This window comes from Charadrius vociferus, unplaced genomic scaffold (genome assembly GCF_000708025.1).
Source record: "Charadrius vociferus isolate BGI_N301 unplaced genomic scaffold, ASM70802v2 scaffold434, whole genome shotgun sequence".
NCBI lineage: Eukaryota > Metazoa > Chordata > Aves > Charadriiformes > Charadriidae > Charadrius > Charadrius vociferus.
The window spans coordinates 178,801-194,358 of NW_009648154.1; the positions used below are offsets into that span (position 1 = coordinate 178,801).

Below are 15,558 nucleotides of genomic sequence, written 5' to 3' on the forward strand. Positions count from 1 at the left end.
AGCTGTCACGCTATGAATCAGATTTTAAACTGTGGTTTGGAGGGGAAGATTTTAGCTTTATTTCCCACTTGCAGAACAAAGAGCATCTGTTTTTGACACTTGCAGTTTTATGCTGATCTGGGAGCCTGACTTGCAATTACAGATTCCATGTAGCGAAACTGAATTCAAATAGCCAATGCAAAATATTCTCCTTACATTTTTTCATTGATTGGGTCACTGTGAAATTAAATCCAAATTATATATGAAAGAACATAGTGCTTAAATGAGAGTGAGAGGCAGTATGTATGATTCTCTTTGGTCCTGTAAATGGTGTGACTAGAAACACTATAAGCAGATAGACTGGTTATTAGTTTTATTGTTTTATGGAATTTCAAGACAGTGAGTGCTGAAGAATGAACAGACTTTGGCTTGAAAAGTGTTCATGTGTGCTGCAGTAGTGAGGGATAGAATGGTTTCTTGGACACGCTGGGAATCAAGAGAGCCAAAAGTGAGTCACATGGACGACTGCAGACATCACATTTAATTGTGTAATAATACTACAGCAAGCACAATTGGAGCAGGCTTGCTGACCTCACAGCTGAAAGCACTATTTAAGATCTGGCTACCAGATGTTTCAATAGGATCTAGCCAGCAGCTAGCAGAGGTTACCCTGAGTATTTTAACAGGGAATATTTACAGCCTAATAGTTCAGAAGAGATGATTGCACTAATTTTCTTTTCTGCCCTGCTGTGGGACAAGGCTCAAGCATGGGGATTCAAGGACGGAGTGCTGCATAACTCCATTTGGTTAGGTAAGAAATAATTTAATCATGAATGTTTTGCTGCAACAGTCACTGTGTTTACCTAACAGTATAAAAATGAGCACCTAGCAGTACAAAAGTGAGCTATGCATTAATGTTAGCAAAATCCTTTGGTTATTTTGTCATTTTAACTGAGTAGTGACTGTAAGTTTTGTCCTTAGGAGCGTATTACTATTTTTACTATTTCTCTGAAGTGCAGGGAAAAGTAGTTATGGCATATTTCATCTGAATGTATTTTCCTACAGCATGAGGTAAAGTGAAAACAGCGTTAAAGAGTAGTTGCTTCTCACGAAGGAAAACGAATATGAAAAGAATCATTTGCCAAAGGAATGAATTACTTTCTGCATGAACATACTTCAAATGCCTGGGGTCCTACATATGAAACTAAATGATCTGGAAATAATAGCAGTAATGTTTCCTAGGTTCCTCGGAAAGTACAGAAATGTATATGTTTTGGCCGTTGGTTTGTTCACATCATTAAACAGTGGAGAGAAGATTCCAAAAGGCGTATAGAAAATGCTGTGGGAATAGTTTCTTACACTTCAAGTAGGTTTAAATAGCTCTTAGAGTTCTTTTATAGATCTTTATAATTATCCAATACAACAGAAAAAGATATTCAGAATACAGTCACATAAAGGATGCCAAAACAAACACATGCACTGAGTGCTCCCATTTTTAGACACGTATTTACAAATTCCTTTATCCTCTCTAGAATGTTGTGTATTTCTTTAAGGATTCTAAGGCACTCCTGTAGCCGGTGCACGTTTCTGTTGCGCATAGATGTTTCCTGCGGGATTGGGGCCACGCTCTATTAGCTGATGCAGCAACCACGTGACTCCGGTCCCTTCTCAGAGGACCGTGTAAACTAACAGGAACGTAAATGAGAAGGAGAAGTGATCTATATTGTTTTCCATTTGACTGCACGTTTTTAATGACTTCTCTTTCCTTCTAAACTTGGAACGCGCCTGCTGTGTCCCATAGTTGCTGAAGGTGCTCAGGTTGGGGAGAGCTGAGGGAGGACAGTTTGGCAGCTTCATGCACCACCTCAAGGGGCTGCGATTCAAAAAAACGACAACAGAGAAGAGGTTTGTGTGAGATACAAGTGACGTTTGTATTCTCGGCTGGAATAACAGGAAAGAGACACATAAGATAAGTAGGACTGAGGCTATGTAAAGCCCTGATAGCAGGGGCAGAGAAGCTGAATTTGGTACAGGCTGTGATGGGTATTCTCCTATAGGAAGGGACGTGGTGGCAGCAATGAGCAAAGGGGATTGCTGAGTCAGGCCCTCTTTTTCTGTAGCCGATACAGGCTGTCCCTGCACAAGTGACAAGTACATGGCCATGCACAGGTCCTGTCTGTGGTTTAACCATTCTCGCACTCCTTGACACAGTTTTGCTCTCAGCCAGCTGGTGGTTTTCTAGAGAGTACTCCAGTGCAGCTCCCGGGAGAGCCGGGCCACGGACTGTCCCTGGGTGAGACCACCCTGGTGCCGGGGAAGAGAGCTCAGGCACACACCGTGCCACTTGCACTCATGGTCCTGGGTGTTTTATTTGCCAATATTGGCATATCCACAACTGCTGCAACCAGCCACCCTGGATGTTGCCTTTAAGGGCTTCTGTAACATAAATGTGAATTTGTGATAACAGTGATCATTTCAGCAGTTTTATGAACTGAAGTCAATTTGAAGAAAAAAATTCCATTTCTTTAAAATGAAGAAACAGAGAGTAAACTGGAATGCATAATCAAATTATGTTTTGCTACAACCTTTAGCATTTACCATGAGAGTAAATAAATATAAACCGTGAGGTGAAAACTTATGACTTGCTCTAAATAAACAAACACATGCAAAATCTGGAAGCACAGTGTGACGCTGAAATTACTACTCTGCTTTCTTATCTCCAGGACTCTGTTGAAGCTCCTTTAGAAATGCACCATCTAGTGTAACTACAGCAGTACAATTATCGAAACAAACCTCAAAATGCAGTTAATTGAATTACCAATGGAATTCAGTGACATTATATATAAATGAAGAAAAATTTGGCAAAATCACAGCCATGCAATTAATGCATCTTTGTATTTAAAAAAAAAAAAAAAAGCGTACCTTGAACTGTAAAACAGGTAACCCCGATCTCATACTCATATGCAGGGGTGTTAAAGCAAGACCCTCTCCCCTGAATAAAGGCTAGGAATGCCCAATGACATCTGAGCTTTGCTTATCTCCTCTTCTTCTGATAAAGCACTATCAAGACTAAATTGAAAATGAAGAGAGTTTTGCATTTTACCTTTCTTCCTCAACAAATCATTAGCACAAATATGAAATCTTCAATTAATGCCAGTCTAGAAATGCTCGTCTTTTACTTTTTTTCTTGTTACAAAGCATCTTTTGTTTTCTCAATAAGCAGGCAGTCCTGCTGCAGCTGACTATCGCCTTCCTGTTAGTGTCTTTCTTGTGTGAATGGAATTTTATTGTTGCTCATTTTTGACGCAGGCGTATTATGCCCAAAGGTTTATTGTAAACTGATGAGAGGATCGGAGTCGTCTTGCCCAAATATGCTCATACATTTATTCGAGTGCCACTTCTTAGTGCCACAAAGTGGGTTTCCCAGGACAGCTGCTGCGCTTCTTGTGTTCCGAATTTCATCCCCGTTCGCACACCGTGTGTCAGTGTGGTTTAGGGGCCATACCTACCCCATTTGGTGCAGTACTCTGAGTATAACTGTGTGCGTTAGCAGAGGCCCGTGCCAGTAACTCTACATGGCCATCCTCTGCTTAAAAGTTAAACATTTCTTTTTATTTAATATTTAGTATTTGTGTCATGCATATTGAGGGAACTGTATTAGGCCAAATCTCATTCTTATTGTGTTTGTGCAGAAGAGATTGGCTACATATTACCATCTCCTACTGCTGTGGGTGAGTAGAGGGTCACCGTCCTTGCAGGATCCTGCTGTTTCTGGACTTCGAGGAGAGATTTTAAGAAATGTGAGTTGGAGGAAACACGTCCTGTCAGCTGTGTAACGCATGTTCTTTTGAGTAAGAACCAAAGAAGAAAAGTGGGTGGAGAGATCCCTGAGAGAACAGTCCCAATACACAGGTTTCCAGGCGAAGAAAGAAAGAACTTTGCTGAGAGCTCTCGCTGTTGTCCAGGAAGAGATTTCAGGCAGGTCAGATAAAGAGAAGAGCTTTCAAGCAGAATCCCCCATCAGAGAAGGTGCCGAGCTGAGGCTGGGACGTGTCGTACTGTGTAGTGCTGTGCCCATGGTATGTGAACGGTGTGCATTTACAGCGGTAGGCGTGCGCTTGTGCTTGCAAGTGAAAACAAAATTTCATGCAGGTTTATCTACGTGGCCATGATATCGCCTCCATAAAGACCAATAGTGTGTGTGTTCAGATATGACTGTGAATATGTGTATATTTGTATATACATATACAGACACATAAATATGTAAGTGCATATTAATAGTTAATAAATACAATGCTTTGACCTAGGTCTGGTTTTGCTGATGCAATTTATCTTCCTGCACAGCCCCTAATGGAATTAAAAGGGAGGGGGGAAAAAATGCCTGTGAAAGATCTGATCAGTTAATTAGGATATACTGTTAGGGAATACTCTATCATTAAACTGTGACACACCAAGACAGCATCAAATCTCAAAGCTTGGTGGAGTACATGTGTGTGGTCTATCTTTCCAAAGGCTACTTTTGTCATGTTACAAAGGAGTAACAGAGATGCAGATGGGTGACTGCTCTCAGCAGGGTAACACCACCCACCAAGAGGTTGCATGAAGACTCGGTGGTGCTGCCATTGGTAGAGCAGCTCTCGCGGGAACTGTGGAGAGCAGATCTTTCCAGCAATATTCTGAAAAATGCGATGCCTGTCCCCAGGGACATTTTGGCATCAATAAGTGGGGGTAGATAGCTTTTGAGGGATAAGATTTGAAAACAATATTGCCACATGAAAAAGTCAGAACAACAACTAAAAGTGATAAGTTTTTACTGTCATCTCCAAGAGCGATGAGTCCGAGTGGTGGCGATTCTCCATGAATCCCCGGTGGTACATCCAGCAGCAGTTCCAGGGGAGGAACAGGGTGGGTCTCGCAAAGGTGGCTGCCGGAGCGATGGAGGCTTTTACCAGCAAACATCACTGCCAATAAGCTTTAATATTGCTCTTGCTTTGGCTCTGACTGGTCACCTTTGCAAAGGTGCCAAACCTTAGAATTCAGCTGCCCCTTCTTCTTTGACTCGGTGTAGGTGGGGCAGCTCGGCTAACCCCGAGGACTACAATCTGTGGTTTTCAATTCACCTTTCAGTTAATTTCCCTGTGAGCTGCAGTGGTCAGTAAGGTCAGTTCCAGGCTGTCCCCTGGGTGCGCAGTGAGGCTAAACGGTGCGCTCTTTTCTGGAGTGCTCAAATTTTCAATTCAGGCAGATGAATCCAGTACAATCATACCATAAAGAAGCAGTGAGTGGATTGATCAGGTTAGACATGATAGACTATTGAATGAATGAAAAATAATACTTCCTATGAATAAATTTTTAATTAAAATAGATATTTTTTTTTTTAATATAGCATACCATTATTCCACAGCTGTTAGTTGTTGTGACTTTTCTTTGCAATGGAACTGGCTTCTTCGGAAAGGTTTTTCCAGGGAATATATGTTATCCCATGCCCATGCCAGTGACATTCCCAGCGATGTTACAGAAAGCAGCTCTCAGTCTTCTGAGACTATTGTCAGCAATATCATTTACTTCACTGGGCGCGAGGCCAGTGACTGTGGGTCCAAAAACCACATTGGCAAACGTCATTCTCTGTCTAATAAGGGTTCTCACCATTGCTAACCACAATTCAGTGGTGACCATGTTTTTTTTAAAAAATATCCTAACCTAGCCAAAACTACTGACTCTAAGTATGTCCCTAGAAAAGACATTCTTTTTTTCCCATGGTACAAATAACTACTGTAAAAAATGCTTCCTGTTTCACGTCTTTTTTCAGTCATGTTGACTAGTGATAGCTACAGGCAGCCATTTCTCTCAGATTATACTAAATATAAGAAACATCTAAACAAAAATACCATTCATATTAAGTATGCAGATCGGTTCTGAGACAGATTTCTATACATATGGCATCAGACAAGTGAAACATGAAAAGATTATACAACTTTTAGTAGTACTGACGGTTTCTAGGTTTCCCTGGAAAGCTGCTTTATATTTTACGTGCAACAGTAAAGAAAAAAATAATTAAGAAAGTGTATTAAATTTGTGTGCAGCAAAAATGTCAGCCAGCAATTGTTCTGGTCCTGCCCTTTGTGACACAAGCTCAGATATTTTTATTTCACATTTTTATTCCCTGCAGTTTCTGCCTCTCCTCTGTCCAAGTAGCTCTGATTTAACTTCTCTGGAGATTCAAAACAAAGCTCTGATTCATCTAACAAAGGCACTTAAAGTTACATCCCAGACTGTGCTGTGATAGCAATCCAGAAGGAACTTCCCCTGAGTCAGATAGGATACACGGAACTAGTGATGCTGACACCAGCCGATCGTTCCCATAACTACTGCCTTCTGAGTAGTCCTCGGGGAGTCCTTCCCTGCGTTTGTTGATTTTCTGTTGTTCAAAAACTCACCAAGCTCTGACTAGCTCTGTTGTTCAAAACTTCTCCCAAAGAAAAAACATACCTTTGGGTTGCAAAAACATGTCTTTGGGTTGGGAGGGACATATTTTCCTGATGCTTTCCAAGTGGCACAGCCACTAGCTGAACATTTTGTTTCTCGTCTCACCTGGCCAGTAGCCCAAAGTGTAGGTCTTGGGGAAACTGGTGGAGGCGGTGAGAGCACCCCAGGGGGTGGGCCAGCTGGGATACAATACTGAAATCGTTTCTTGCTTTGGTCCCACAGAACGAGCAGCAGGAGTGTATCACAGGGAGTCACGCTCTGGGAAGTACCAGCTCACCTATGCAGAAGCAAAAGCGGTCTGTGAATACGAGGGAGGACATCTAGCCACGTATCAGCAGCTGGAGGCGGCAAGAAAAATAGGTTTGAAAAACATCGTGGCTGTTTGCTCTTCATGTCGCTTATTCATAAAGTTGCCAGTCTGGTATTTTCATGAATGTTATGAACTCTGGGACCAGGAGACTTGTAAACTCCCTGGATTTTTGCCCAAGTCGCATGCAATTTCCCCCCTCAGTAACAGAGCATGACTGCGCGACCTACAGAGCTGTCGGGGATAACATCTGCACACAGTGCTACGCATCCCCCTGAGCTCTGGGTGCAGCACAGTCCCAGAACCAGCAGCACCCGGCAGAGAGCCGTCTGGCTGAGCTGGGAAGCAATGGTACCTCCCCAGATACAGCACCTGGGGGCTGCAGGGGAAGGCGTTTGTCCCCAGGGAGGTTCTATCATAAATGTGCACTGCTATTTTTCATCTCATCAGTCAATATGTCATAATATTTATTCCAGCCATATTGCTCTGAGGGAGAGTGAGTGGCATGCTGGGAGTGAAAATTGGAGCTGAGTGAGGGCTGTAATGTATTTCTATCTGATTCCTAATAAGAAATTATTAATTCATTCAGAGCATTGGGAAAACAATGGAAAATATCCTCCACTCTAGAAATTTGCAGGCTATGCCGTTGAGTCAGAAGCTGGCTCTCAGCACCAGCACACATGTAAAAAGGGTACTTTTGTCTCTTCTGAGTAGCTTGTAGTCCGAGGGCGCCACAAATATGTTCCAGTTCATCTCGGTGAAAACATTGAATTGGTCTCTATCAGACAGTAAATAACATTGCATTGTTTGGATATTGTTTTTAAGTTCTCAGCCACAAAATGCATTAACAGGATTGTTTTGTTTAGCAAGAAATACTTGAGGCTTTTCAGGTATTTAAATTTAAATGGAAAGTATTTTAAGTAAAATCTTTGTTTTCTTAGCTGTCTTTTGTATGTAGTATTTTATTCACTCTCAGAACTTAATGCTGCAAACTCTTGAGATATGATTGAGCAAACTTGTATGACTTCAAAAGTGAAACAAAGAACACATTTATATAACTCCTCCAATATATAATTTGATTACAAATGCTGGTACAGCACTTAAAACTCACAACCCGGCAAAATATATAGTCCATCTGCATTTGATTTTTGTTTTCAAATGAAAAACTAATAATCATATTGCGGAGAATACAATGCAATTTTAATATTCTGTGTTCAAAATTATCCTCTCAAAGCACTGTTCTTTCCTGTAGTTCAATTTCCCTTAGGCCAATTACACCCAAGTCATTGATCAGCTTGAGTAAGACTTTCCTTACGTAAATAAAAAAGCAGAGAGCCTTGCCTAGGACTGATTTATCTCATCCATGTCGCATTTTGTGCCTGTTGCAGGTTTCCACGTGTGTGCTGCTGGCTGGATGGCAAAGGGCAGAGTTGGTTATCCCATAGTGAAAGCCGGAGCCAACTGTGGCTTTGGAAAAACCGGTATCGTTGATTACGGGATTCGCCTCAACAGAAGCGAGAGATGGGATGCCTACTGCTACAACCCTAACGGTGTGTTTAAAAACAACCCATTGCTCTTCGGGTCTAAGACTGTGACCACACGCCATGCTATCTGGCTGTGCAAAGGCACGCCGGCTCTGCTTGAGTTAGCTTCAGTACCATAAATACGCTGTCTGAGGAGAGGGCCTTATTGATACAAATTTATTCGGAGCCTCGCACCAAGCCCCCTCTGCCATTACCTATAGCCGATCTGGCTCGCTCAGCGCTCAGTGTCTCTGCACCGCGTTGTACCATACATAACTGGGCCTAAGCAAAGTCCTTTCAGAAACTAAAAATGTAGTGATAGGCTGGTTTTGATTAAAAAGGTAAGTAATATTTCCAATGGGATGTGTGAATGTCTTGTTTTCTGTAAGAGTGTTCACATTTAGCCTGCAATTTCATTTAAATAACTAATCTGCGGTCTTTAACATGGGAACCATTTTCCAGATAATTTGCCCATAAACAGGCTAAAATTAGTGTTTACCCTTATTCCTTCTTTCTTGTGCCTGAGCTAGAACAACTTTTGAAAACGCGTGCCTTGTCTGGGACTGAAACACCTGGCAGATCCAGCTGCCAGCAGTCCCATGTGTGTGTGCGTGTGCGCACATGTGACTAGATGGAGAAAAGTGGGTCTCCACATGGTTCAGACATGACTGACGAGACTCCACCACATATGGGACATCTCTCGTTCACTACACTGCAGATGACTGCAACATTGACACGGCCGCTGTTTCAGTTTAGCTTGATATCACTTTATATAGCAGGGAAGACAGAGAAAGTAGGCACCAAGAAAAGCGAAGCTTAACTTTGTGCACCGCTTGGCTCTCCTACAACTCCAAGTGGACTACCCTGCCTGGCAGAGCCAAAATTTGGAGTTGTCCGTGACGTCGTTACAGCTGTGCACATTTTGTTTGTGCTCAGAGGGCTTGAGCTTGTTTATGTTAGCGGGGCAGTTGTTAATCAAATAGCTCTGTGGGGCGGGGGACGTTCACAGATGTTCAGTATACAAAGAGAACTGCAAGAGAGACTACTGCATCCCTTATTACTGCACCGTAAGCTGTCGGCCCGACTTTCTCCTTCGTCAGCCCTCAACTCTGGGCTGAGAGGCAGTTACTTTCCAAATGCACTGTTTGGTCAGATGACAAAAGGAAACCAGAATTGCCAACACTCAGCAGCCTGAGCCACCCCCATAAAGGATATGTATTCAGGCTTGATGGACAGTCTGCTACAACGCCTGGCGGAGTTGTCTGCTTGCAGGTGGGAGACAAGCAGCCTGGGGGAACAAAGACAAATCTCTGCTTGAACTGAGGCTGTGCTCTTCTCTAGGGTGCTAAAGATGTCAAGAGGAACTTGTGGAACTCTTTTCGTGTTTGAAATCTACATCCAACCTAGCAATGAGCTGGAGCTGAAAAGTACACGACTCGTGGACAATGTGCAGGTCGAAAAGGGTTAATCACACTATCCAGCTTAAGGCTCCTAACTCAGGAGCCCTGAATCACCCTTAGAAAGTACCAGGTCTGAACTCGGGCAACTATGACAAATCCTAAAATCAGGCCATGCGGGGTCCCCAGATTTGTTTGTCCCACTGTCAGGGAGCCGGTAAAGTTCAAATGGCCACTGAATCAAACTGGAATGAGTGGTTTTCGTCCCAAAGGAGACATTCCAAAGGGAGTGAAGAGCTGCCGCAATAACAGGAGTACAATGGAATGTGCGTGATCACTAGCCTTTCTGAGTTTTCTTGTGGAAGACACACTTTCAAGAGGTTTTTGAAGAAGAAGGGATGAAACTGAATGCCGGGGTGACTTGCAAGTACAGCTGTAAAGCTTACAGTTTGACATAACCAGAAACCTCAAATGCCTTTTACATAGAACACTTAGGTCTGGCCCAAAGTCCACTGAAGTCAATGAAACCTTTTCCTCTGAGTTCAGTGAGTTTTGGATCATGCCTCTTGTTTCCAAAATACCCACTCCCAAAAGCTAGCAATGACTGACATTTCTTGTGAATGCTGAGTGCTTAAATATATGAAAAGTGCTATCACACTGGGTATTCCAATGTGATTTTCTACAGATCTACTAGGTCAAAGCGCACAAAGATTTAAACCATAGCCATATCCAGAATGAATAGTTAAACTCTGATGTTTTTATTTTTCTCTTAGGAAAAGAATGTGGTGGAGTCTTCACAGATTCAAAACATGTTTTTAAGTCACCGGGCTACCCAAATGAGTATGAAAATGAGCAAATTTGCTACTGGCATATTAGAGTAAAGTATGGACAACGTATTCATCTACAGTTTCTAGAGTTTGATGTTGAAGATGACACTGCTTGTATGGCTGATTTCTTGGAAATCTATGATAGCTATGATGATATCAATGGCTTTGTGGGCAGGTAAAGCAATTCCAGCTTTAATATGCAAATAATCAAATGATTTAACTTTTTTCCCCAGAACATAACTTCAGAAGAACACTCTATTGCCTTATCCAATTACCACCTCTGTAGCAATAGTACCTGACTTACCGTTCCTGGCAATTTACTTTAGTGTCATTAACGCAGGCCTGTAAAGTGTTTCAGAGAATTGCGCTTTGCCCCTTTCTGCTTTGTTAAATTACATGAAAGAAAGCTGCAAGACTTTTTAGTTAGCTGCTTATCTTAATTCTCTTTCATTTTCCAGGAAGAACTCCTAGCAATCTCAAACAGTATTTTGTATTTGCTTTAATTGAAAGGAGGGAGGCAAACTGTTAGCAGAAATGTATTTAATTTAAATTACTTTTTGCTTCAGAAGTACAATACTTTCTAACAAAATCAGAACAGAAGAAATGTTGTACATCATCTCTCTTACTAGATTTAGTTTCCCTCTTTGCTTAATTTTCACTTTCTTTTCTTTGATGCATCTTTTTGCTTGTCCTTTAGCAGTCGTATTTTGGTATGAAGTACCTCAATTTTCCAGTAAACCAGAAAAAGTGATAAAAACACTTCCCAGTTCCTGCCACTTTTCACATCCTCTCTACAAATCATGTATATCAAAGCAAGGATATAGTCCATTTATTTTGTCTTTACAGATAAATTTGACAATGTTCTTCCTTTCTTAGCCTTGGGCCATTGTTCTCTTCCTTAACGCCTTGCCAAATTGCTCTTTTTCTTGTTTTGCATCATTTACTTCCTGCATATATTGAAAAATGTTTCCTGCATTCCCCCCTCCCGCCCCAAACCTTACTATAAGTTAATGACAAAAATTCTTTAGGCAATTATTGCGTACCTATAACCAATTTAGCCCCAGGAGCCACAGCTCCAGAGGAGAGCACGGCCTGCGAGCCACCGTTCCATGCAGGTCTCTCTATGGTGCGGGTATGGCATATTTGCTGAAACGTTTAGTCATGACCATTTATATCTTTTTCCAGGTTTTGTGGAGATGAGTTGCCAGATGATATCATTAGCACAGGTAATATATTTGCACTCTTCAAGGTTAAAAAAAAAATCAGCCAAAATCACCTTTTACCCCTACTTTCTAATAATATATGGTTAAGATGGCCAAAGACACAATCTCTGCTTCATGTCATAACTGTTATTTAAAACTGCCAGCGTGCAATTCTAAAAAAAATCAGCCAAAATCACCTTTTACCCCTACTTTCTAATAATATATGGTTAAGATGGCCAAAGACACAATCTCTGCTTCATGTCATAACTGTTATTTAAAACTGCCAGCGTGCAATTCTAAATAAAGATAGAAGGAAAAAAAAAAGTCCAGTTAGCAGATAACCAGGGTGCATCCTGCTGGCCTTACAGAAGCAGTACACCTACACGCGGTGCGGAGTTTTCGTACAGCAGATCTGCAATCGGTAACCGAGCCCTACCTATGCACACAATCCTCATGCACCAATTTTTCCCCTTTCAAGAGCAAGGATTGCAAGAACAGTTCCAAAGCCGATTATAGACATTATTCTGTGTGTATGTTGAAACAGCAGGTCGAGGTCTGATTACATGTCAATCAAAGCCACTTTTACCTCTCTTTGCTCAAGTGTCGCGAAGTCGCTGTAGCGCAGATGTCACGCCAGCTCCTCGTGCAGGGAAGCAGCCACGTTCCCCAGGATAGTCTATGGATAGTCTGTGCAGAAACTCACGTTACCATGCTCCAGCCACAGCTGTAATCAGCAGAAAGAGAACAGCGAAGCTGAATTGTGCCATCCCTGATGTCCCCGTTTACACGGGCCTGGTGGAGATGAGCAGATGACACTCATGGGGCAGTGATGTAGGAGCCTCACCCCTGTGAGGTGATCTCTCACCTAGAGATCCATGAGGCTCTATGCCAGATGTGGCTCACACACGAAGCGTGACATTTCACAGGTAGAGTGAAGCACAGCAGCATGTTAAAGAACGGGAAATGCTTTGCAGAAAGCACTGGGTACAGCAAAACTTTATCAACTTCTGGGCTCTGCAAACAAAGACAACTGATGAAAATCTGCCTGGTTTTCCATGGGGCCAATGGAACGAGAATCCTCCCAGGCCACAGCTCTGAAGTAGACAGACCAGGTGGATTGCTCTAAAGATCTCAGAAGCAAGCAAGAAAGAGCACTTTAAAAATAATTCTGAAATGTGCCACCCAAAAACCTAACCTTTGTTTTTCTTTTTCTTGTCCCAGGCAATGTTATGACCTTGAAGTTCTTAACAGATGCCTCAGTGACTGCTGGTGGTTTTCAAATTAGGTATATTACTATGGACGCGCCCTCAAAGTCAAGTGATGGAAAGAATACAACATCCCAAGGAAAAACAAACTTCTTATCTGGGAAATTTGGTATTATGTGAGCAGAGCAACGAGATACACTCATTAAGAAAGATGTTTTAGAACCTAATTCAGATAGCTGTTTCTTCAGATAAGACATTTTCTTCATATTTTTCTGACTTTTTATTTTCTGCTTTTATATAAGTTTTGTTAATAAAGTATACTAGGAAATAAATTATAAAATATACTTACATGAATAATAGAAAACTATTTTTACATTACAAGTACTGTAAAAATCTGAAGAACTCACTGTTACCAAAGATTTAAAAATTATTTTTCTATATTAACTGCTCCTTCTCATTTCTTGCACCATTTGAACAAACTTTTTGAGGGACTGTTTCAACTATTTTTAAATGTAATATGCTGTTCTATCCTTATTTTCCTTTAGAGTAAGCTTATTTTTAAGATACAAAAATTCATCTTGTGGATGGCCTAGCAGCCACCCATGTAATTGTCTGAAGTCAGAAGATTGGGAAGCAGCATGAGCAGCACAGAATCAATTATATTATCATCACAATTTTTTGTGAGATGAATCAGAAACTACTCGATGAATTTTGTCAGGGTTTCCTCATCCAGCGAAGAGATGTTCAAGTCCTTTTAATTCTCTGATTTCACCTAGTAAAGAATCAAACGAAAGACTTGGTAATGATAATAAAACTGGTGAGATGAAGCACCAGAAGGAATTGCTAACCGAGGGATGGCAAATCCATTCAGAAGATACTGTCGAGATGCTGTATGTTGTTTACACGGGTTTTAAGAAGACTGTACTATTTTGAATTGATGAACATAAATCCTTCTCCATATGTTTTTAACTTCAGTTTAAATTCCTCAGTCTGAAGCAGCATTAAAGCTACCTCTGTTTTAATCGTGTCCTGAGTTGCCAAGGAATTCTTTTTATTTCTTGAGAACTTTTCAGACTTTGAAGCATTTTTCTTGATTTAAAGCAGTAAATAAGTTTTAAGAGTTTCTTTTGTGCTGAATGTTTTCCTGATGCCAGATCTGCTGAAGTCTAATGCCCACTGAGAATCTTCCTGTGAATTATTTTTTTGTTTGGAGCATTGTGAATTCCTCAGACAGAGTTTTGCACAGGAGGAGGAGAATGTTAAGCGAGTAAGACCCATCTTTGCTGTATTTATTCTAATTCTCAGTTCTTTAAATTTATTTAATCTTTGAGCTTTTAGTGTTATAATTTCATCAGGAATACGATCCTGCTTCCCAGTTGTACTGGAGAGCAATGTTGCAGCTTGCGCTGCAGCTTCTTTCCCTGTCATTTCCAAGACTTTATTAATGCTTTATATAATGCTACTTTTTCCTGTGAGCACCAGGAAACAAAGTTCGTATCACTGGGTTTAACGGGATCAAGCCACACCTAAAAACTACTGGTGCTTTTTATTCCTGCCACCGGGTGGACTGAATAAACCTGTTCACATCCTCCCGTTATAAAATGTCATTCCGGTTCTCCAAGATGACCAAAAGTGTTTGTTAATAAAGAAAATATGTGAAGAGAACAGTTAACATTTTGTTTATGACCTAGGGTGGGGTTTTTCTTGGTTTTGGCTTTTTTTAATTTTATTTCTTTAATTGAGAAGCAACAGGTCTTGAACTGGTATGGATCAGAACCGAGGGGTGTACAGGGCATGTCTGCCTGTCTGAGAACCCCCATGGGGCCAGAGGGGTGACGCTGTTTGGGGAAGAAGTTTCTTTCCAGGACAGGCACTCCAGCCAAGCATCTCCAACGCCACTATGAAGCCCTGTGGGTGACTAAGAAAGCCTCAGCCATTAACGTTACTGCTCAGGCCTGTCTCTGTCCCTGAGAAAATGGGTTTCTCCGCACTTCAGATTTGTGGCCACTGCTGTTATTTCCTATTACCCCCACAAATGCCCTGAGGTAATTCACCACGCATCCATCACTTGTCTCCTCTCGGTGGCTTTATGGCGAGGTGGGATATACCGTGCACTGCCACACGCTAACGTCTCCCACCCGGAGGCAATGGCAGCGGATATTGGGCAGTGCGTAGTGCTGCAGCCATGGCTGGGAGCAAAGACCACAGGCACTTGCTGTTGTGCTCGCTTTTCCCCGCCATTCGGAAATCCAAGACCAAAAAAAACAACTGGAAATGTCTGTGTGTACATATTCCACAGCGCTGACCCACATATTTGGGTCTGACAGCATTTCAGGTTTATGCAGGCAGGTTTCTGCAGAGCTGGAGCTCTACTCTAACTGCTGAGCAGCCTGGGAGGCCTAGAGATTATTTTCCGGTCACCAGTAAATGGTTTGGCTTGAGAGGTGGACACATGCCAGCATCATGAAGCTCACCAAGGCCAAGTGCAAGGTCCTGCATGTGGGTCGGGGCAACCCAAGCACAAATCCAGGCTGGATGGAGAAGGGATGGAGAGCAGCCCTGAGGAGAAGGACCTGGGGGTGTTGGTGGGTGAGAAGCTCAACACAAGATGGCAATGTGTGCTGGCAGCCCA

General features: G+C 42.0%; 1 protein-coding gene across 1 annotated transcript; it reads left to right on the top strand.

Moving 5' to 3' along the window:
• Positions 1-646: 646 nt before the first annotated feature.
• On the top strand, positions 647-13,128 carry TNFAIP6 (tumor necrosis factor, alpha-induced protein 6). Its single transcript, XM_009884024.1, has 6 exons — positions 647-790; positions 6,688-6,825; positions 8,161-8,322; positions 10,466-10,694; positions 11,705-11,745; positions 12,943-13,128. Exons 1-6 carry the CDS (start codon positions 697-699, stop codon positions 13,104-13,106), a joined length of 828 nt encoding a protein of 275 aa, XP_009882326.1. The 5' UTR covers positions 647-696; the 3' UTR covers positions 13,107-13,128.
• Positions 13,129-15,558: the final 2,430 nt, after the last annotated feature.

What these genes read in the sequence shown, in the direction of transcription:
- TNFAIP6 (XM_009884024.1), top strand. Translation starts at nt 697, where the DNA reads ATGATTGCACTAATTTTCTTTTCTGCCCTGCTGTGGGACAAGGCTCAA. An exon ending in GGAGGCGGCAAGAAAAATAG is followed by an intron (nt 6,826 to 8,160) that starts GTTTGAAAAACA and finishes TGCCTGTTGCAG; the next exon opens with GTTTCCACGTGTGTGCTGCT. An exon ending in ATCAATGGCTTTGTGGGCAG is followed by an intron (nt 10,695 to 11,704) that starts GTAAAGCAATTC and finishes ATCTTTTTCCAG; the next exon opens with GTTTTGTGGAGATGAGTTGC.